General features: G+C 37.4%; 1 protein-coding gene across 4 annotated transcripts in view; it reads right to left on the reverse strand.

Annotated features, from left to right (window-relative positions):
• Positions 1-173: 173 nt before the first annotated feature.
• The window catches only part of LOC101155372 (neurobeachin), a 215,693-nt gene continuing 192,294 nt past the window's right edge, over positions 174-23,572 (reverse strand). For 3 of the 4 annotated variants that reach the window (XM_023961238.1, XM_023961236.1, XM_023961240.1), the window contains 11 exons: positions 22,848-23,000; positions 18,644-18,811; positions 13,726-13,815; positions 11,344-11,521; positions 10,686-10,757; positions 10,402-10,557; positions 9,882-10,052; positions 5,515-5,616; positions 5,175-5,371; positions 3,391-3,542; positions 174-1,396 (listed from right to left, as the gene is read on the reverse strand). In XM_023961238.1, the coding sequence (XP_023817006.1) occupies positions 1,306-1,396; positions 3,391-3,542; positions 5,175-5,371; positions 5,515-5,616; positions 9,882-10,052; positions 10,402-10,557; positions 10,686-10,757; positions 11,344-11,521; positions 13,726-13,815; positions 18,644-18,811; positions 22,848-23,000 (1,530 nt within the window). In that variant the 3' untranslated portion in view covers positions 174-1,305. Of the gene's footprint in view, positions 1,397-3,390; positions 3,543-5,174; positions 5,372-5,514; positions 5,617-9,881; positions 10,053-10,401; positions 10,558-10,685; positions 10,758-11,343; positions 11,522-13,725; positions 13,816-14,381; positions 14,438-18,643; positions 18,812-22,847; positions 23,001-23,572 lie in introns of those variants that run through there. The other variant, XM_023961239.1, reaches the window with a different exon arrangement.

Genomic DNA, 23,572 nt, shown 5'->3' on the forward strand with positions numbered 1-23,572 from the left:
AGTATAACAAAATTCCAGCTTTCCTTAGGTTACTTAAGGATTTACTGCATTAGTGAGCAAGCTACAATCTTTTCATTCTATGGCTTGATTTCTAATTAAAGCTATGCTCAAATCAAAACAATGCTTCATAATTCATTTTATGTAAGCAGGTGGCAGTTAAGATAAAAAACAAGAAGTATGAATAAATTTAATAGAATTGCTATATTCACTGTAAATCTTATTATAAAACAAGTAAAACCAGTTGATCCAGGGTAATAAATTGCCTAAAGAATTATTTGAAAACAAAAGCTTACAAATATTGGTTGATATTAAAAAATAAAAATATTTTTGTTTGCAGACAGCTTTAATCATCAAACAAGAAATGTATCAGTTAAACAGGTTACCAAAACTTGTTTTTGCCACAAAATGAAAAAATTGCTTATCAGATGACAAATTCCCTTTTTTTCTTTACAAATTCATAATCTAAATGGTCAATCAAAAAAAAAAGTTGAACAATCACAAAGTCTTCAAATTGTATAAAAACAACTTTACGACAACACTTATTGACACACAACAATGCGACTCGAAGTACATTTGTGGGGGGGGGGGGGGGGGGAGTTATTTTTCTAGAACTTTTTTTGTGTTATAGTCCTTAAATTAACATAAATATAGAAATAAAGTTAATTTATTGTTCTTAAAAACATTTTTCACAAAAGACTGAACTCTGACGGAAATTCCCACTCAGACTTGATGCAAATTTTTAATGAATATTTTGCCATTTTAACAAACAGAACCTGTGAAGGAGCAAACAATGACAATATAACAACAAATATTTTAATACAATAAAGACAATCTTCATATTTATTTCATGGCTTTCAAAATAAAAGCCTATTTTCTATTTCTTTTCAGCCTTTCATGTAAGAAACACTTTTATATATATGTTTTATTTTTGGTATAAAAATTATTCTAAGTATCTAACGTACAAATGTAGAAACGTTCCAGGTAGAGGAATAAATTAGTTCTGCCTTTTTGTAATCAGGCATAATTATAGTCACTGTGCTTTTGTTCTGATCACAGCTTCAAGCATCCAGAGCAACACATCTGAACATCACAGCTCGCTTTGGCTGGTTTCCCTGAAAGCCAACATTGTGACCAGGTTTCCGTTGAAGCACAACTGTCCCAGAAAGCAGAATGTGAAGACGTCCATTATCCGATCTTGCTCGGTAGATCTCCTTAAAGCTGTTTGAATCTTTTGCTACAGCCAGGCTTGGTAGACGTTCCTTTGACCCCTGACATTAGCCCTGCGCTTGGCGTGTTCCTCGCTCATCAGTACCCGGTTTGATGCTCGTAGTGCCATCGGTTAAAATCGATGTTAAATGCCACAATGCTGCCAGAGGCCATGCCTGTGATCAACGTCCTGAAGGGGCAACAAAACCACCAAAGACAAAAATATGACATTCCATTATCAGGACAAAAACAACAAACTGGAATTCCAGTTAAAACAGTGGAATCCCATAAGCTGTCTATATGTATGAATACTTTCATGTTTTTTTTCTCAAGTTCAAAACTTTTATCAATATTTGAATTTTTCAAAATTAATTGTAAGAAGCTTTAAATAAATCAGCCCACTCTGAAAACCGACGGACACATCTTTATAGCTAATAAAATACTGGTAAAAGGTTATTTCCCTTTTTTTTCTGTCTTTCATTGCAGCTCAAACTATTTAAAAACATTGATTTTATCATTAAAAGACTTTTATCAATTAAGTTCACCAACCAAACCTAAATAGTAGATAGTTGGACAATGACATTTCTTCATACGTTCATCTATTTGGCTTTCACAAGTTGTGAATGTTAATTTTTACAAAAGTCTGAACTGTTTATCCACTATTTGAAGAGGACACGTGTCATTCCTGAGGAATAAACCCTCCGTGGGGCATCTAGAAAAGAATGGTTCGCCTTTAGAAATAAATAACTCCACTGTCTAATAACTTAAAGAAATGCAAATAATTATATAAAACTTTCCATGTTCTGATTAGTTGCCACATTGCTTGCACCTTTACCTTACCTGTTTTTTTGTGTTTGAATCCCAATCACTTTAGCCATAAAGGAGAATTAGATTAAGCATCTCTGTAAGGGAGCTGTAAGATTTCTGCAAAATTATTTTTACTTCTTACATCCATGTTTTGCTGCTTTAACTTTCTAACTTTTTGCTTTGAACTTGTTTTAGATTTTAGATGAATCTAAAACACAGACATCTGTACTGAAATAAACTCTTAAATGGTAACTATCAATGTATAACGTCCTTATAATCGTCAGCTCTTCTGATTTCTCTCTTTCAGGCACATAAAACAGTTTTGGAAAATCTCACAAAACTACAAAAATATTAGTCTGCTTAGACTCCTGCAGGTTATTACACAACAATTCTATTTTATGCTGATTTGAATTTTAAGAAAATCAATCTCATCTGTATGAAAATTCTGTCTACAATTAATAATAATAACTTCATCACAAATAGGTTAAATTTTTCAAAGTTAATGACTGGCCAGGGATAAATATCTGGGAGGGTATGCTGTTGACACGAGCCTCATTTACCTCCCTCATCTCTCAAATCCACAACCGGCTTGTGTGCACAAAAGCAGTTGATTTGTCGGGGTCGCCTTTACTGCTGCACCCTAGGGCAATAAATGCTTAAGCACAATGAACAGAGCTGCGCCAAAACGTCGCTCTGCAAAAGGACTGAACGACCTCAGCTCACTTGTTGTGTTTATTGACAAACTATTGAGATAAAAAGCCCTAAATCAGTCTTATCAATGTCTTACAGGTTTTCATTTATCCCCATGTAAGTTAGGAAAAAAAAAAAGATAAAAATGGCTCCTCATATTTACCAACCTTGCTTTTATCAACTCCATCTGATAAAAGGCCATCTATGTGTTATAAGATGCTCAGTTAAAGCTGTGTTGTGAACTATAGCTCGAGTATTCAGGCCGTGCGACCTCTTGACTGCTGGGGTCACATGATTACGTCAGGCTTTCATAGGCCGAACGTGAACTTTGTCACCTCTGAGTCACCCTCTAGACCTCTAAGGCTTCCAATAAATCTTCAGTTATGCAACTGGGAAACAAAACGACTGAACGGACAGTAAACTGGTGCACACGCGAATAAGCTCAATCTTAGGTCAGCTTTGTCTGTGGCATCAGTAGACTCCAAACCTTTTCGTGAATTCTCAGTTTGTTCTCAAATCATAAAACAGTGCTTTTGTTTTCTTTTACAATAACAGCATACAAAACACAAATTAAATACCAACACCTGAGAAATAGATTGATAAAAGGAATAGGAGGGAGGATAATTACTGTCATATAGGGCTGTATCTTAAGGAATCTTTTACCTGCTGTACTCTTATTGTCTGTACCTTTGATCATGTGAAAGGTCCATGGCTCGGACGCCTGCATCACAGCCCGGATAGACGTAAAGCTGTTTGAAGTCACAGGCCTGCCACACCTCCACCACGCCATTATCTCCTCCAGTCACCAGGTTGTGGCCGTCGCTGCTCAGGATAATGGCCTTCCACATTCAAAGAAGTCACTTATAACTTACAAAACTATAGTTCCTTCATTAACATTTTGATTTATTTATTTCTTTTTCTTTTTGTGACAAAGGTCAGTAAACAAGCATCGCTTTGAGGAAAATTGAAAAATACCATGTAGTAAAAATGCTGTTCTTAGAACTTCTATTCAAATTTTGTTTCATTCTCCTCAAAGAGTTGTGGTTCAGACAATATTGATAGACGTTTATGACTATATTTTTGAAAACACAAAGGTTCATTCGTTTCCATAATGGGCAGTTCATAGATCTGCATGTGGAACTGTGCAAGTGTGAGCCAAGCAACTTCAAAAAGTAAAGTTTAAAAAGTTGTTTTACATATATATATATATATATATATATATATATATATATATATATATAGTGCTCAAAGTACTTTGAATATCAGTTTAAATCAATCAAACAGGGCAAACCAAAGATTGGCTGATTTGTAAGTATTCTAATTATTCTCAACATTTTGTTTACTAGATTGAATCTGGCGCTCTATTTCTACCACAATAAGACTGACTTATCTAAAGGCTTTGTATCTTCACTTGTAGGTTCATTCTTCACTTAAATAATAAGGTTACATTCCACAAAAAAAGATGAATCACCCCATCACAATAAGAAAAGCAAGGGGTTGTGATAAAATAACAAATATCAATTTAAAACCTGCTTAAAAATCCTTCAAAAATGCAAAGCAAAAAGTCAGACTTTTGATATTTTTCTATGTTAAAATATTCTTTTCAATTTTGGATTGTCCTTTGCGTTTTGAACAATCCCTTCATGCCTGACTTAATTACCAATTATATTAAAAAACAAAATTCCTTAATGTTAAATTAAGTGGAGTCCTGGACACATATTTTACAATATTTATTTTTGTATGTAAATCAGATTTCTTTTTTTAAAGACTCACTTCAATGAAAATCATGTTTTTAGTGTTTTTAACATGTTTTTGTGGCATTTTTCTAAGAGAATAAAGCTTAAAATTACATTAGTGAGTATTCTTCATTCAAATTGCTGTGAATCAGGAGCAGACGCCAAAATGCTTGTAAGCAGTGACATAGGTGCTAAAATTGAGAGGCCACGAGCTCCCTGCTCTGCTCTATTCTGATGCTTCCACTTGCAGATAAATAGATCCATTTACGTTTTTTGTTTTCCTCATTTGATCTGTAATCTGACTTAAAACTGCACGACTGGACAGCTCCGATATTGCTCGCCATTTTTGTTGCACTGGTAACAATTTAGGTTGGGGTTATAAGAGGGTGTAAGCTAGTAGAAGAAAGTGTTAAGAAATGGATGATCGGAAATAGGGGCGGTGTTACTCTGAATTAACAGTTCTGCCCTCAACACAGAGGTGAATTTCTACTGAACTACTGCCGCTCTACAGAAACTATGTCTAATAAAAGGACACAAGTTTTTGTTATTTTGGCTAAAAACAGCATTTTCATAATTAAAAGACCTATGGGTATGTTTTTAAAATAGATCAAAAGAGGATTGGAGTCTGGCTTTAAAGTTATGTACATTAAAGCATTTAATTAAAATTAAATACAATTCAAATTAATTTATTTGCATTTTCATCTTTTGCAGTGTATCTCTGTAAAGTCTATTTACCCTGGTGGAATCCTTGATCTCCATCTGTGCCAGCAGTTTCCCATTAATACTGAAGTTGCAGAAGTGCCCCCTCTCATAGTAGATAATACAGTGACCCTCACTGGACACTGAGATGAGGCGTGGGCACAGACAGTAGGCTGGCCCCTCCAGAGCTCGCAGCAAGTCCCCTGTGATGGTGTGCACCAGACATGGCCCCTCTTTACCAAACAAACAAACAAACAAAAGGTGTGTGTTTCACACAGGCTAAACATGTATTTAGTCTTGAAAATCTATTTGTGCACATTTTTGTGTACAAGCATGAAAAAAATGTGGCATTTCTTGCTTGTAAACATACACTGACCTTTAGCTCCACTGATGACCAAGCCCAACTCCGCACAAACTGACACACACACAACTTCCTGGTCATGACCAGTCAGAACCGCTCGTGGTGCTGGGTAGTCACCTAGAGAGGATTACAAACCAAAACATAAATAGAGCAAGAAAATAAAATGATAATGACCATCTCTGCAACCTTTACCAATGTAATGCATTGTAATGTAATGCACTATAAATACAAGAAGCACACATCTGCCAAAAAGAGGTGCTCTTAAATTGTTATGTAAATGATGGGATGCCGTGAAGGCAGCCAAGCCACTTGATTTCATTGCAAGTGTCACATGATTGATGATATCTGGGGTAGAGGTTAGTGAGGGGTGTTTCGTGGCACCTGGAACCATCGACCCTGAATACGATGATATCAGAGAGCTCCCGGAAAAATCGTGATCACCAATTAAAATGGGGAGACTCAAGGCTTTCTCAGCATTCTGATCCTTAATTCCTGTGTTTTTAGACCAAATTTTAACGGAAACTAGCAAATATAAGAGTCTACATTATTTTTTACTTTTTATTTGCAATAAACAATTTTACATAAAAAAAAAGTTTCCTAGAAATTAAGCCAGGAAAAATAAAAACACAAAAACCTATGGAAATATATTGCATTTCACAAAAAACAACCAACAATAAAAACCTAGCGATTTTTGTTCTAATTTTTTGCTTTTCATTCTAATATTTTGCCTTTTTTTCCAGGAGCAAACTACGACTACAAACAGGCTGGAGACTAACTTCAGAAATACAGCTGTCTTGAAAAACAAAAAAACAAAAATAAGATAAAAAAGTAAAAAAAATTATCTCGAAAAACAGAAAATAATTGTATCGAAAAGTTAAGGGAAGAAAATATCTCCAAAAAGAAAAGAAAAAAATTCTCAAAAGTGTTAAAAAATGATATCTGCAAAAAGAAAAAAAAAATATTTGAAAAATTCTCTTGAAAAAGAAATTATATTAAAAATAAAAACGTTTTGAAAAACAGATTAAAAAATTAATTAGAAAATACTAAATGAAAACTAATTTTTCAAAAATATTTAGAGTATTTCTTAAATAACCCCAAAAACAGACTGCGTGCTACAAAGTTGATCACACCCACGACATGAGCGTTCTGGTCACCCACAGACTTTGCAGCTTTGTGTCTAATGTTGTCATCTGAATTGACTTACACACAAAAATAAACACTTGATACTGGTCAACATTTAATACTTCTCCAATATAATAGACTGTAATAGTTGTGTCAGTAGGAATAACTCAACAGACTGGCGAAGAGTACATACACATAACTGAGTAGGAGCATGTCAATGACACGGACACATTGTGGCTTTTTAACTTTTACTTGGAGGTCATCTGACGGATTTATGAGGAGGTGAGATAAGTGCCCGCCCTTTTTTGTATATCTTTGCTTAAAATATTAGTGCAAAAAATACGGAAGAAAAACTAGAACAAAAACCACAAACACTTAAAACGAAGGTCACCTAATGTTTTCTATGTAATTGAATAGAATATACTTCCATAATGCTTCAATAAAAGCCATAAGTTTAATTATTTTGGTCTGCATTTACTGACATTTCAAGTTGCAAGCCATTTTTTCTGACGCTTTAACATTTTTCTGTTGTTGAAGACTTTGCAAACTAACAGTAAACTTGCTAATCTAAATATATTTCATGAGGCTGTTGGTGTCCACATATGACTCAGGTTCAGCCAATTTAATGAAAAGTTTTTCTTTCTTTTATTTTTTACCTCTATGACAGCATCATGCTGAAAGAGCATACAGACACATGTCAGACACCACCAGCATCACCATGCTGTCCTCCTCCTCCAGCTTGTTGCCTGCATCCTTGAAGCAGTCCAGTCAGAGAGCTGGGCTGTGATCGATGCATCCCGGTCCCTCAGTGGCTAAGAACTCAGCTGCCCTGTCAATCCCAGCACCCGCTGCTGAGGGGGCCCTGAATAGGACAAGTGTCAAAAAAAAAGCCTCCAGGGAGTAAAAGCGAGCTCACCTGCCTAACAAAAGATTCAATCACTCTTTCATCAAATCACCCCCACCCGTGTGGTTCCCCCATGGGACACGCTGGACTCAGCCACCACAATTAACCTGGTGCACATATCCCCTCGACATGGTGTGATGGGCCGAGGCAGAAAAGTTATTTTAATTATTGCACATTTAAAGCCATTCAGAGTGAAATCTGGCTTTTCATGGTACACCTGTGGGATGAGGAAGTTTAGCTCTGGCAGACTGCTGCTAAAAACAACCAAAACCTTCAGTTGGAACTACAGAACAACTAGAATCAATCCTGGAAGACCATCGCCAGAAAAGGCCAATAATGTAAACATTTCTTCTGATTGCAATGCACATGAATGCAATCACAGAGCATATGTTAACTGACTTCAATTGATTCTGTCTCCAACTTACTTTCTTTAGATTTTCCTTTTGTCCATTGCAGAAAAGCTTTGGGAAGTCGCAGCTTAAATACCAGGGGAATACTGTTTTCTTGCTGCAGTAACACAAGTGATGTTGCCCCTTGCTAATTGGAGGCATCCAAGCTGAAATTCTTAATTAACTGTCAAAGCTTCGGTGAAGTTAATTAGAAGACACTCGCTACTAATCCAAAGCTCCCAGACTCTTTGACAATTGGGAAAACAAGACTTTTTAGAACATAATTTATACTGCTAACAAAACACTCTATTGCCATTTTCTTCAGGCTTCTTTTTTTCTGTACAACTTTTTTTTAGTACAATGCTGGTGTTTGTTCTTCAAACCTTGATTTTGAATACAGGGGATGTCAACCCAAAGGTGTAACGATTAATCGACTTAATCAGTGAATCGATATATATTCCTGAGAAATATATTCAAAAAAAAAACCATTTATCTTTTATCAGACAGAATTAAGAATACTTAGGTATCAATAAAGCACATGATAAAGATGAATTACTTAATTATTATGCAAAAAATAGACATAAAAATCATGTATACGATTAAAAAATAATACTATATCAGTAAAATAGACATGACACTGTTTCAAAACTATTTATAGCATAAATTGATCAAGTATCAAAAGTTAAAAATAAGATCCAACCAGATCGATTTGTCTGACGCAAATTGTTAGTCAAATTGATCTGGGCCAATTTTAAAATAATTTCAAAATGAAATAAATCAATTATAACTGATTTATTTTCCTATAATTGGAAAATACCATTTGGATCGAGGAATGGTTGGTTTACTTTACTATAACGTAAAAATGACCAAGTCCATCACAGTGGACAACACGCACATCTTCTTCCTCTTTCGGCTTTTCCCATCAGGGGTCGCCACAGCGAACAAGTCACATGGTAAACTTGGCAATGTTTTACGCCGGATGCCCTTCCTGACGCAACCTTCTCAAAGCAACCGGGCTTGGGACAGGCACAGGGGTAGAGAAGGGAACAGGGAGCAGCCCAGATTCGAACCCTGGTTTCACGGACGGAAGGCGCCGCAAACCAGCACGAGCTAAACCGGCTCGGACAACACGCACATGATGGCAGCAAAAAATGATGGATCCCTCATTAAAGACCAATGAGTGGAAACACTTTGAATTCTGCAAAGATGTGACCATATAGAGTGGTAGAATGTTCTAATAATGTTCTCTTTATATTATTTTGCTGTGAAAAAAAAACGGCGGGCTGAACTTTATGAAACTAAAATGTGAAAACATTTGTCATTAATTCTTGTTCATTTGTTTGTTTGTACACGTATTTAATTTACACTTGATTATTTTGCAAGAAATACAAGGAACCTGGAAAACTTCACCTGCTTTGTTCAGTCCTCAGGTGTTTATCTCTGAGTCACACTGGTTGAATTTTTGGCTAAAGATGTCCTGAATCGAATTTAGGTCATTGAATCGGATCATTTAAAATGAAAACCAATATTGACTATTAATTGTATCAGCAACCACAAACTATGATATGAATGAAATCCTTATTAAAAATGAATTGTTACACCTCTAATTTAACACAATAGCGAATGAAGGCAACAGAAAAACACACAGTAGGACTCGGCCATTTTAAACATAGAGACCAATAGTTGAAATTGGTGCAACTCTATGTCATCAATCACGGTAATATATCAATGCTACAGCACAAATAATATATCTTTTCCCGGTCTGTCCACATGATCTGATCAGCAGCAATAAAGGGGAGATCAAAGACTCTCAGCGTCAACATATTCTCCTTCAGAACTTCTGTTTTATTGAGTTTCAGTTATCAACAATAAGCTGATTTAACTGGATTAATTCTGCACTAAACAAATAATAACGGTGAGATACAACAGTCCCAGAGCAAATATGGGACATGCATCATTTTACCCACCATTATTAAGGTTGTCGCCAATAATATGGTGCCGTCCACTCCAGTACCATAGCAGCAGGGTGGCATCTCTTGACCCAGAGACGATGTAGCAGTCCCCACCAATGTAAGACTCCGACCTGGCCAGACATGTCACCACGTCCCAGTGGCCAAAAACTATCTGGGTCAGCTTACCTAGGGAGAGTGAAACCATAGTTTGTTTTGTGGTCATCAAGACTATTTGAAAAAAATTGGTGTGACTTATATAGTATGTTGTTGTTGAATTGAGAAAATAGTAGCCAAGTTGGCAAAAGCATCCAAATCATAACAGAAAAATAGACATTGTTAGATTTAAATACCTTGTGTTTTATTTTTATCAATACAACTTAAAAAAGAATTCCAGTTTGTTATTGTATACTAATTGATTTATGTAGACAGAAAAAGTGTTGTTTGATTTCTGTATGATTATTTTGTGACAACACAGGAGCACAGAGTTTTCCACACATGGATGCACACCTCTGTAGGATATAGTTTACTCTCAAACCTGTCTCAGAGGAGTACACGCGGAAGCTCTTGTCCCAGAAGCTACACACCAGGATGTAGCGGTTGTCAGCTGTCACCACAAAACAATGTGTGGTGATTCGGATGCTTTGGTCCACTAAGTCTGTGATCTGATGCTTGTTGCTTCCAGTATTGTTAGCTGGGAATACAAAGAAAAAGAGAACAAAACAACAAACAAATACAACAAGGAAATTTGAAGTAACTAATAAAAGGTCTCAAATCTAAAATAACTACAATAGTTAAATCAACAGTTTTTTGCTGACTCACCAATCACAGAATCCATCTCAATGGGAAGGTGATGGGCTTGGTCCAGAGAGTAGCCTGGTGCGCCTCGGAGGCCTAGATTTGGATGAAAAACATGAGGTTCGGTCACCAAACATGGACATTCATTCCCTTTTCAGAGCTTTTCAGAGATGAGTTTGTTATCTTCTTGTGTGTCTTATTTTATCTCACTGTCATGATTTCAAATTAGTATCTAAACCAACAGAGACCAAATTAGGGTCCTTGTTTAAAATAAGAAAAAAAAAACAATACATGGATATGTGTGCTGCAGCTGTGTTCATTATGAGCATGCACACACTGCACACTTTTGGGTCCCAAATTTTATGCATCTCTGCAGGGACAGATGGGGATGTGTGAGGAGAATGTGCTGCAGTTGTGGCCTAATTTCCTTTTAACCATTGGTTTGACCCTCTGACCCAGAGGTGATGCTAATTCCTGGGGAGGGGCACTCTGGGTAATGTTGTCCACGACTGAAAAAAAGGAACATGTGGAAACACTCATGGTCAACTTACCTGGGAGGTGTTAGCTGCTTTCTATTACAGCTCTATTATGACCATTGCTGTGGTAGGTACCGCATGCGGTGTGGCACAAGCCTAGGTTTGAACGTTCCACCCCCCCCTGTGTGGGACCAGAATCCACTCACCAACGGTGTTGTGCCATCTGTTGACAGCAAACAGGCGACTGCAGGTGACGGTAACCACAGCAGGTATTGTGAGATGGGGCAAAGTGTTGGCAGCAACGTGGGTTACGGGGGAATTGGACGGAAACTTTAACACCATGATGACGTCCTGCTGCATCTGGTCCTTGAACATGAGAGGACTCTGTGGAAGGAAACACTGTTAAGGGACAGAGAGAAAAGACAACGTGTGGAAATGAATGGATCAGTTTGACAAAATGGATGAAAATAATAAGAAAGAGTGACCCGGAATTGAGAAAAAAATAAAAGAGAGAGAGACAAGTGTGAATTAGTATAAATACTGGAAGAAAATATAAGAATGGAGAGAAAAAAAATGGCCTTTAGTAAATAGACTACAGACAAGTCAATAACCCTTTAAGACCCACTCTGATGAAAGTGATGAAAGTCTTTGTTTTCCTTGTCTGAACTAGATTCTGGCTCAAAACTGTACGGCTGATAGCTTTGATTTTGCTCGCCATTTTGTTGCACCGGCAATGTTAGGTTGGGGTTGTAAATGGCTGTAAGGCAGGGGGAGAGTGTAAACAGATGGATAAGGTGCGGGCTTACTCTGCGCCAACAGTCCTCGCCCTCAACTCTGATGCAACTTTCTCACAAACTACTGATGATGGGACTGCTTTGTCTAAGAAAATGATACAGGGTTTTTGATTTTCGCTAAAAACTTCATGATCGTAATTAAACAAAAAAACACTGGAAAACACTTTTACGATAGAACAAAAGATAATTGGAGTGGGACTTTACAAATCTGTAATGAAATCGATTTTTCAAATCAGCTGATGCACATTTACACTGGATAAAGTCAAAGAGTAAAACATGTTGAGTCTTCTGCTTTCACCTCTTCATCAAAAATTACAATTAATCTTCATGCCTTGGCATTTCACTGCACATGTGGCAGAAATAAAAGGTATTGTTGAATATTTCACTGATTAAAACAATATCAATTAAAAATGCTGGTATTTTAAGAACAAAAGAAAAATATAATTTTTTTTCAGTGTTTCGGAAGGAGAGAAGCAGAGATGTATGTGTAAGAGATTACATAGTTGGTTGGATGTGAGGAAAAAAAAGTTTCCGGAGCACAGAAAGGAGAGATCAGACCAGTAGGGAGCACTGCTCTCTTTAAGCTTCATTAACAAGCAGGTCCACCCAAGGAACAACACCAGTTGTTTCTTGAGCCCTTCATTACCAGAACGTCTACTTGCTGTCAGTCCAGTTTGCGTACAGAAAAAGGAAATTGGCTGAAGCACATACGGACTGGAACACTCTACAAAACTCACAAATCTCATATCTAGGAATCAGTTTGACGCAATTATAAAGGACCTGGAAATGAAATAATTAAGCTGTACCTGTTTTTATTTTTATTTTTTATGTTTTTAAATTTATATAAGTTTAAATTTTTGCCTCTTGCCCAGGATTCCCTTGAAATAGAGATCAATGGATCTCAACGGGACTTTTCTCGTCAACTAGCGGTTTAAAAAGAAAAGTTTTTTTAAGATTTAAAGTTAACCCTGTAAAGCTCAGAGCATCAAAGAATTGACTGAAAATATGCATTTTTTTTAAATAAAAATGTTTTGATGAAATCCATAAAAATGTTGCATACTTTGTTAGAAGATATAGATGTTATTTGCTGTGACTTTTACAGTACTTACCAAAAACCTACCAAATCGCCCAACAGATAATAATTTACAAAGTATTTGCTCTCAACAATGTAAGTTTAAGATGCCAAAAATATTGACATGAGTGTTCAGGGAAAAAAAAGCTTATTATTTACGCACTGTCTCAAATTCAATTTCTAACATATTGTAACTGTGTTAAAATTAATTGAATATAAACTAATTTGCATAGATTCTATACAGGAAGTAGTGATTTAAAAATAAGGACAATAATGAATGATTATTCTTACTATACAATTGTGGATATTAGAAAAACTTTGCCGGCCACATTTTATTTTTGAGGTTTCATGGAATGAGCCATTTTGAAATGAGCAGGAAAAGCCCTTCTGCTGCCTCAAGTGGATTGATAATGAACTACAGGACAGAAAACATGAACCATGTGATATATTATGGGTTTTTAAGGTTTTACAGATAAGTAAAATAGATATGCTAAAAATGGTTATATAGGATTAAAGGAGAACTATCTTGAAATTGTGTTCTAAAACTTCAATAATGGTTTTCTCGATGCTATTTGTGTTTAAAAAGCTGCTCAGAGCGATGTAAAGGTAAAATAATTTCTCACCAACACCTTCAAACACATTCATCTAACACACAGATCTATCTGAAAAAACGGCACATCCAGAGGTGCAGGACATTTTCCCAGCATGCTCGCTGCTCTCACCAGGTGCATGGCAGAGCTGCGTGGAGGATGTGGCTCAATAAGCAACTGAGATGGCGTCTGTCCAAAGCTCTGAATGTGCGCCTCTGTGGCCTGCAGGGGAGAGAGAGAGAGAGGCAGAGAGAGCGGCTGTCACAATCAATATGCATCAAAGTGATGGGTCAATGCGTTGCTTGACAATGCAAGCAAATCCTAACTCAGCCTTGCTTCTGAGGAAGGAGGGAAAGGGGTTCGCTCCCAATCCGCCTGGGTGCTCCCCCTTCCCCCCTCAGCCTGCAGAGTCATCCAAGTGTTAGTATGGAAGAGACAAGCCTTTTCCTATTAGCATGCTTCAGTTAACCATCCCCATTTCCAGGAGCGGGGCCCCAACTGCACAAACGTTAACCTGGAGTGACATCCAGCTAGAACTGCAGCGGGCTGGCATGCTCTTAGATGTTATTGTGCTTGAAACAAAGGGGAAAAGCATGTGCACACACACACGCACACACAAGCACAAAAACATACGTACAGAAGCCAACATCTCACAAGCTGAACAGCAGTTTGTTTAAAGGTACAGTGCCACAATAAAGGAGGATTTACAGATTAATAGATTTTAAACTCCAACCCCTATACGGCAAAGAATTCAAACCTTGTTTTTAAACATTCAATATTTTTTACCAGGTTTTAAGTTGTTGTGTCTTCACGCTACATCTTTCCAAGCTTTAGACGTGGAAAGCTTTAGACAGAATAAAGAAATTGTTATTAAAAAGGGGCAACATATTTTTGCTCCATACTTTAGAAGATAGAACAATTTGATTTAAGGCAAAAAAAAATTGCAATCTGGTTTTTCAATTCAATTTTAGAAATGTCATTTTAAAGTTCCAAAGGGTAGACTGGCATTCAGCATTATCATTAAGGAGTCTAAAATTTAGATTTATGTTCTTTAAGTTCCAATATATTTTATAAGAATTTATCAGGATGGACCAACTTGTACTAAGATCATATTCTCATTTTGTTCTAAACTGAGTCATTTCCACTTATTACACAATTTTTTTTATTGTCACTGTTATAAAATGAACAACATTAGGGTACAAATAAATGAAAGAAATACAAACCATTTCCTTAGTACTAGCAAAAAAATATGAATTATTGAGCTGTATTACATTCATTTTGAAGTACTTGTAGTTTTTCCCCTTTCTGAATGGTTATGTGGAACATCTGGTCATAAATTACTTGGATGGACAGATAATTTGACTACTATTTTGTGTTTATCCTCTTGAGATTAGTTTTCCTGTCCTATTTTTAGGCCCTCTCTTTTTGCAGTGCAGACAAATAAAAGCCTCTTGAGCTTCACACTGATGTGCACAAATAAATAAATAGATAAAGCTTTTATTTATTTATTTTTAAATTACAAAGAAAAAAACCTTCAACAACAAGCAGTAAGTGCTGCTGAGCTTCAATGACAGCAGGCCACTCCACAGCGGGAGTGATTGATAGGAGCGGAGCTGCTTCCACCATCAGAGGGGAGCTTGTAGATGTCCGTCAATGCCACTAAGCACAAAGGAACATACATCGCTCAGCGTTTCGCCTGCCCTCCTGACTGCCTGGGCCACTAGCCCTCTTTTTCCTCAACATGTACACACTATTCACTATCAAAAACACCCACTGGGTCACAAATGCCACAGTGGGAAATGTGACGCAGAGGGTTTCGGAGGTGATACAGAATTAGGACAAGCCACCTGCCAGGCACAAATCCCCCCACAATCAGTTTCCTATTTTTCACATCAAAAAATGCCGCTGCCCACACATTCGAGAGTGATGCAATGGATGCTTCATGTGAGCTAGTGAGCACATTTGGCAACCATTAAGAGCTAGTCTTTACAACACACTCTGTCAAGCAATAAACAACTGACATTAGGGCTATTTAGGGTTAGGTTTAGGGTTGAGGGTCACAGTTTCTGTTCAAATACAGAAATCTGATACCAGGATCAGAAAGCTTGAAAGGCCCATGTGGAAAACATCATCATATTTCTAACTAAAAGATTCTATTACCAGGGACCTGCTGCTGAATGAAGCCTTTTTGTGGACAAGATATATTTCCGGAAAGCACAGCGAGGTTTGCATTTTTGTGTGTGTGTGTGTTAGGAAGAGGGTCCAATTTGCTACAGGGTAACTTGTTCCACCAGATGATTAAAACACATCCACGTTTCTCGGTTGCTTGATCACTAATCCTATGTGATGTATGTCAAAAACTTATCTTCATCTCAATCTAAGAAAGAAAAGTAGTTAACAAGAAATTCATTAGTTTAATTCTCTTTAGGCTCTGCTTTCTGCATGATGTGACACTAACCCACCTGCATGATCTCCCCTCCCAGCAAAAAAAAAACACCTTGCATGGGTGAGCACCAAACATCCAGAACGACACTGCAGCTACCTGTCTGTGGGACTTTGCTGAAATCCAATTTCAGAATCAGCTCTGAGGTGTTTGGCTGCAGCTCTCACTCTATCCACACTCTGACAGGGACTCAACTGAGGATGATCCCCAAGCAACACCCTCAAGTGCACTCAAGCAATGCTGCAACACAACTGTTCTGTCACGCAGATTGCAGACATGGCCTCGCGTTGACCCAGTAAGCAGCGTGGGACCATGCTGAGTCACAAAGCTGGAGACCGATGACAAATGCCAAATCAACTCTTTTAACCACCTGATTCATGTGAAAGATTACAAATGACCTCTGGGGATTAAAATGCAGTCAGGGGATGACAGTGCTATCCTTTACATGCCAATGGAAAAGTGCGATCAGGGTTATCATCCAAACCACAAAGAATTGGCCTGAGGGTGTTTCCTGAGTGGCAGCTTGGGAGCACACAGGTGAGGTATTGTAAAGAGGTAAAAAAATATTTTAAGCAATATGTATGTGATCATCCCTAATCCAGTTATCATCCCAGATCATGGATAATAAGCATTCAAACTACCACAATGAGAATATCAGTGTGAAATCAGTTTAACTGATGACAGCAGCTTCAAAGCCCATCACTTTGTTGTCTTTGTTAAATGGGGGGAGGGGGGGGGGAATAGAGTCCCACTGATGAATAATTTGTCTGTTTACTTCAGAGTGACACAGTGGGGTCTGAACCAAGGGGTTGCTGTCATGTTTTTCCATAAGGGAAGGCTGTCAGGAGAGGCATCCCAGTGAAGGACTGTTGTTCCGGCAGTGTGCCCAGCAGAGCTGTCACATCGTCCTCAACCGCAGGGCCACAGGCCTGGCAGCATGTCAGGGGGTGTCATCATTTTCATCTGACACGCTCAGGGAAATCATCGCTCATGACCTCTGATTTCTCCACAATTCAAAGCCCTTAATTGTTGGGGACTAATGCAAAGTCTGCAGTTTCACCTGTCAAGCCCCACATAAATCAATACTTCAGAGTCAATCACAACATTTGCTAGATCTGAATGAGAGTCGCTGGGGAAATTTGTGTGCTCCACCTCTTTCAGACCATCCTGACAGGTGCTACCAGCCTGTGTGGGATAAACAGGATCATAACTTCAAGCATTCAACATAGGTGATAAACTATATAAAAAAAAGGCTATTCTAAAAGGCTAAAAAAAAAAAAATCAGAATAAATACAGGGTAAACTACAATAAAATGTCCTAAAATCTGTTAGTTGACTACAATCTTTAGAAAAATGTACCCAAAACTGTTTTGCATTGTCTGGCAGTTTATTTTTATGTACCAGTGAATGTTTAATTTTCTAGTTTTTCTGACGTTTCTTTAGGAAGTTAAACATTTTGAAAACACGAGTTTTGCTGAAATGTTGTGGTTTATAAAGAGCTTTAAACATTTTCTTTCATATTGTTTGTATTTTATATTTTTTCTTCTTTGTCTTGCTTTTTGGTTTTTAAATTTGGAAAAGGTTTTCTGTAAAGCACTGAGCTACTTTTGTCAGAAAGGTGCTGTACAAATAAAGTTTGATTTGGTAACATGTCAGTTTTTAAAAAATCTTTTGCAGGTTTAAAGGTCACCACAATTCACCATGTTGAATTGTTCTTATTTGGATTTCTGATTCCTATTAACATGACTTATAAAAATACTTACTTCAAAAACTACAGTGTCAACCAAGATGGAGGCTTTCCAACATGCGCCATATTTCAGCACAACTGAATGGGAGTTGGCTAATATGTCTGTCACAAAAAAAAGGCCCTTTCCTAAACTCTTCCCAAATGATGAAAACCAAACCTCTCACAATATGGTTTGGTAATTAGATCAGCCAAATCTTCTGCAGGTGATTTGCATAGTGGCCACTTGATAAATAAAGCCTCCCCTGGAAGTGACAGTATATAAATGACTTGTTTTGCAGACAGCAGATGGTGAATATCACAGGGAGAAAGAGCTCACCCTGCAAAGTGCTACAATGCATGCCAGCTGCTGCTGTTGCTCTCTGATCCCCTTTCCCCTTGCAATCATGCCATTTAACAGAAATACAATTAAACTAGTAGTTATTTAATTATATTGTTCAGAACAAGAGGATTTACTCCTTCATCCATTGAATGATTGACCTCTCAGAATTGACAAAAGAGCACAGTGCACAGGGCCTATTGATCTGTTTATACAAAAGAGATTTTGTAGATTCAATGAAAATCGCAGGAATTTGTAAGGTTAGGGGATCAAATGAAATAACAAACTCAAATCAGAAATAAGCAATTATCATTTTAGGCTTTCAAAAGATGACACATATTTCATAAACAGCAAGATGAGTCTAATACGGCAAGCTTCCCCCACAGATCACAAATGCATGACTTATGCAGTAATTCACTGATGTTATGAAAGTCTCGACCTGCAGATCATGCCACAACAAATACTAAAAGGAAGCTATGTTCAAGGTAAGTATGATGATTGGGCTTGGTAACCCATGGCAACATGTGGGTAAGTCTGTGCTTTACCTGTCTGAGCGACAGGTCACCAATACCGTCCAGGTTGACAGAGCCTTCATAAGTCAGGTGGTGGAAGACGTTGAGGGCACGCACCGCCTCCGGGCCTCGCTGCTTGTAGCCAAAAATTAGGTCAATCCACTGATGCAGCTGACACGACACAAACTCGCTTTCCAGAGCCTGTCAGAGGAGTAAAGGGCAATTACACACAAAAGAAACGACACACCCAGAAACACACGCAGCAACTTGGCTCAAAACACACAAACTGAAGTTAAACAGAACAAAGCACAGGTTGTGAATAAATACACAGATACACTGCACAACAGAATACAGTAGACTGTATAGGGTTTAGTTCTAACAAAAAATTAAATGAATTATTTAAAACATTCGATTTAAAAGAGACTATGGAAAAAGCAACACATGTAATTAGGGTAGAAATAAAATTTAAAAAAAAACTTGATGTGAACAAAAAGGAGTATAAAAAACATTAAAACTTCATCAATCAGATAATTTTCGTGATATTTACTTATTTCACTGCATTTGTTTTACAAGACAAAAGCAACTTTCCATATTCTGGGAGAAAAGCTCTTCAAGAGCAGGTTTCAGCCAAAAATTGTTCATTTTGTTTTGATCAGTAGTCGAGGTCTAAAAAACACCTGAAAGATCGATAGAGATCTGGCAGTTATGCATGAACTGCATGGATAAAATTATTATTCTTTGTTTACATGAAACTCTTTCTAAAATGTAGGTATATTCCTAATTATCTTGATTTTTTTAAAAGTGAAATCTACTGTAAGCATTACTATCTTTTTAAGCTAACATTGAGTTTTAGGCAAACCACTTTATATTCGGTTAAAGCATGTTCACAAGCTCGTCGGCAATGCCTGTTCAAGCAGCTACCTCTCCAATGAAAAAGTCTATGTACTGGTCTTCAAAATTGTCGTGTTCACGCATAGCTATGAAAAGTTCTTTTGGGCTCTATGTACAAAACGCTTGGCCAATGAGCACGGGTTACAAGTAAACCAAGTTGAACTTTGACCAATCAGTGAGTAGAATTTGGTAGTGACATAAAGATGGCGTCCCTTTCAATTCATGGAATTGCCAACTTGTCGAAAATTGATCATGGAGGAAAAATGAATAACTGCGGTTTCTGCGCAGCCGGAATGAAATGACAACAAGTCTTTCAAATATTGCAATAGAGCTGTGAAAGAAAACGTCTGGAGCAAGATTTGCAGAATTTGCACTGCTTCGTACCAACTGTAGGTATTTTTCTGCTCTAGTGAACAGAAGAAAAAGAAGGAGCCCCTTAATGATTGTCCAATGTGAACAACATGGACTAAGCATGCATTCAAGAACCCGTGTTTAGAACCCGCGATCAAAAAACATGCATCAAATGCCCGATGAGAACGCAGCTTTACAGTAAAAGATAACGCAGTCTTTCATTTTTTCCAACACACCGACTTGCCAGCATTGTCTTCACATTTATGTAATCTGCAGGATTCCCATAAAAGATTCCCATTATATATAAATATATTTTACATTAAATAGAATTTCTGCTCAAACAATACATCAGACACTAACAGAACCAAATTTAAGGCATAGTTGCAGCGATATGGCATGTATAAAAGTGTGGCTATGTGGTGGTTGATGTTTTGTCTAAGAATGCGGAACAACATAATTCCCATGCATGCAGGGGTGAACAGCTTTGCAAGTGAGATTCACACTCCTCCCTTTGCGTCAGGAATAACAGCCATTACCAACAAAGCCTGCTCAAGCCCACAGAGGCAGAGTTTGCCACAGGGCATATCAACGCAATTGAAAGTGGCACATGCAAAGATGGGAAGTGGGAGAAGGAGGGGGTAGAGATGGTGATAGAGGAAGAAAAAAAAAAGTGAGAGAAAGGGGGAGCCAAGTCAGAGAGATTTACTGACAGAAATGAAATAAAAAAGGAAGTAAGAGTGTGGGCTTGCTTGGGCAGAGAACAAAAGGAAAAAGAAAATGGAGGCAGAAGACTGATTTTAAATGTGTGTAAATGCACTGGTCTGCAAATCTAAGTGTGCGTGACAACACGGTGCATACATGCTGCAGCTGTGAGACACAGAAAAGATATACATTTATCCTTTTTTTGTTTTGGAAAGGTGGACATGCTTTTAAAAATTCTTTGATTCTTCTGTTTCTTGGCTTGTAAAAGCCTGACTGATCTCGCCAAGAGGTTGTGGGTAGAGGATGGGGAAAGGTCACCTGTATAAGACCAGCCAAGCTCTGTCACTCCAACTGAAAAGGTCAAGAGTGTTCCCACTACCTCTCTGTAACTCAGGTCCACAGAAAGGCTGCGGCCCCCTGACCCCACGAAAACCATGTTTTGTTCCCAGTAAATTACACAAGCCGCTCTGGTATTAGAAAGGAAACCACCAATTAAACTCGACTTAGAAACACCTTTAAGAGTATTTTTTTAATCTAGCAAGATACAAATAATGAATAAAACTCATGTTGTTAGAAAGAATAAAAAGGTGGTGAAGTTAGAAGGAAAACCGACTAGACGGAATATGTCAAATAAACAAAATAAACTTTTAGTTTTGCATTATTTATTTTTTTGGTTGATGAGAAACAGTCAGTTTGCGCTCTAAATTGTTCCAAATTAAAGGGAGAAAATGTTTTTCTGAAGGTAACAAATGAGCCAGATCTCATTACTGCTTCTGAATCCTGCTGGGAGTTGCACATGCTGATGGTCTCCGCATGTACGAGACATTCACAAAGGGCCTGCTCGCTGTAAGAACAGAAGGGAACAATTCTGTACAAATTTGCCCCCAGCCAAGTTTTTTCGTGACATTACTGGGGTCAGGGGTAACAGCGCATATTCCAAACTATCATAAAGGGTTTATGAATAATACCAAAAGACATGTCAGGTGGATAGATAAAATGAAAAGATTAAAACAAAGAGGAGAAATAGTGAATGGATATTTGAAAAATGAAAAGCAACAAAGATTCACATTTTTATAACATCTGAATAAACTGAGATAAAAAAAATGTAACCAATAGTTCACTAATTGTAGCAGAAAAAGCTTCAAAGTAAAATAAATGTAAAAAAAAATCAGAAATAATGAATATTTTTGTTAATTTAAGGAATTAAGCTTCATATCTTTGACAGTTTAGCAAAATTGCACATTGTCACCATAAAAAATACATTTACGCAAAATTTGCATTGCATTCTGCAAAATGTGCAGAATACTTGCTATTTAGACACTAAAACTATCAATTTTGAATGACAAAATGGCTTTTGAAAAATAATGGATAATGGATAGGTGTTTTTTTTTTGTTATTTTAATTTTTATAATCAAGCTAAACAGAAAAATTATACCATTAGCAAAAAGTAGTACACCCAAAGTTTGTTTTATTAAGTACACTTGAGTATAAGTCCTAAGTTGCTAAGACATGATTTCCCATCCTAGAAAGTCTCTCAGAGTTATTTTTTGTCAAAGGAGAACAACAATCCAATAGGCTAAATAAACCATTTTTATTTGAAGATGGAGAAGATCTATAGACTATTATCTCTCGAGCCCTTCCACATGATCTCCAGATCTTTTCTATCTTCAAATAAAATTTACCCTATTGGTTTGCGCTTCTCCTTTGACAAAAAACAACTCGGGGGAGATGTTCTAGGATGGGGAATCACGTCTCAACTATGTGGGGCTTGTCCAGGATTTCAAGATGTAACAGGTAGGCCGTTGTCCAACTTTCTTTCTGAGCAGAGTACAAAGGCGCCACTGAAAGGTTGGCAGAAACCTGTTGTTGTACATTGAATTTGGCGATTGAACATTCTAAATTTTATCTGACCCAGAAGTGCAGTATGCATAATGGATTTCTTCAATTTTGGGGGATGGGGAATCGTGTCTCACCAAAGTAGGTTATAGACCATGTACATGTAGTGTGGAAAAGCTAAAAATAACTGAATACTTTTTCAGACTAAATTGGAACATTTTAAGTTTACAATGCATATATAGTGTATATAAGTACATTTCAAGTATATTGCCTCACTTTTAGTATGGACTAAGTATACCGACCTAAAAACTGAATGAAGACATCTGGATTTTTAATTAATATTTATTATACTGTGTCTATGAAGACTCTCATTAATCCAGGTTGATTCCATCATAGTAGTAAGTTTAGGGGCTGTCATCTGGACTTAGTATTATACTGTGATACACCTGAAGCTTACCATCCTGTTTATCCTAACAAAATCTTCAGGTTTCTTGGCCCACGCTGGCAGCTCCACATCCGAAATCCTGCTCCCATCCTCCCTCATTCCCAGATTGTAGTTGCTGCTGTTGACAAACATCTCTGGGAGGTAGTAGAACTCAGGAATCAGCTCCTGCGTGGATTAAAATATTTCATTTTAAAAATTATCAAGGTTTCAAATCCTGTTGTGCAATTTTCCCACTGCAGGAAAATATTCCATACAACAACAAAGGCACAAACCCCCCCAGACCTCAGCATCCCCTCTGAGATAAGGTGAGAATTCACGGGTAAAGGTAACACAAACAAACTGAACAGCAGGCCATGAGCAGGCGGTGAGAGGTGCTAGCCCAGTTATTTCAGGCAGTGTTAGGTGTGTTAAATGACACTGGAACCAAGGAGGGTTTTTCCTTCCTAGTCTCTGGGTTCTTGTGATGGGGTCAGGACCTTGCAGTAGAATGGAAGTCAGCTTGGTAAAGGAGCCCCAAATGTAAAGCTAGGTCTGATCCCTTACATAGAGGTAAAGGGCAAATATTTGCCCTCATTCTGGCTTAAAACGACCTTTCTAATGTATTGATTGACACAGTAATGTCTCAGTTTTGCTACACAGAAAACTGAGACATTAAGGTAGAAATAGGATAGAATGGTGTTAGACATGTTTGTTTGTTATACAGTTTTAGAGCCTTTACATTTTTTTAACCTTGCTCA

Source organism: Oryzias latipes, chromosome 13, assembly GCF_002234675.1.
Source record: "Oryzias latipes chromosome 13, ASM223467v1".
NCBI classification, from domain to species: Eukaryota; Metazoa; Chordata; class Actinopteri; order Beloniformes; family Adrianichthyidae; genus Oryzias; species Oryzias latipes.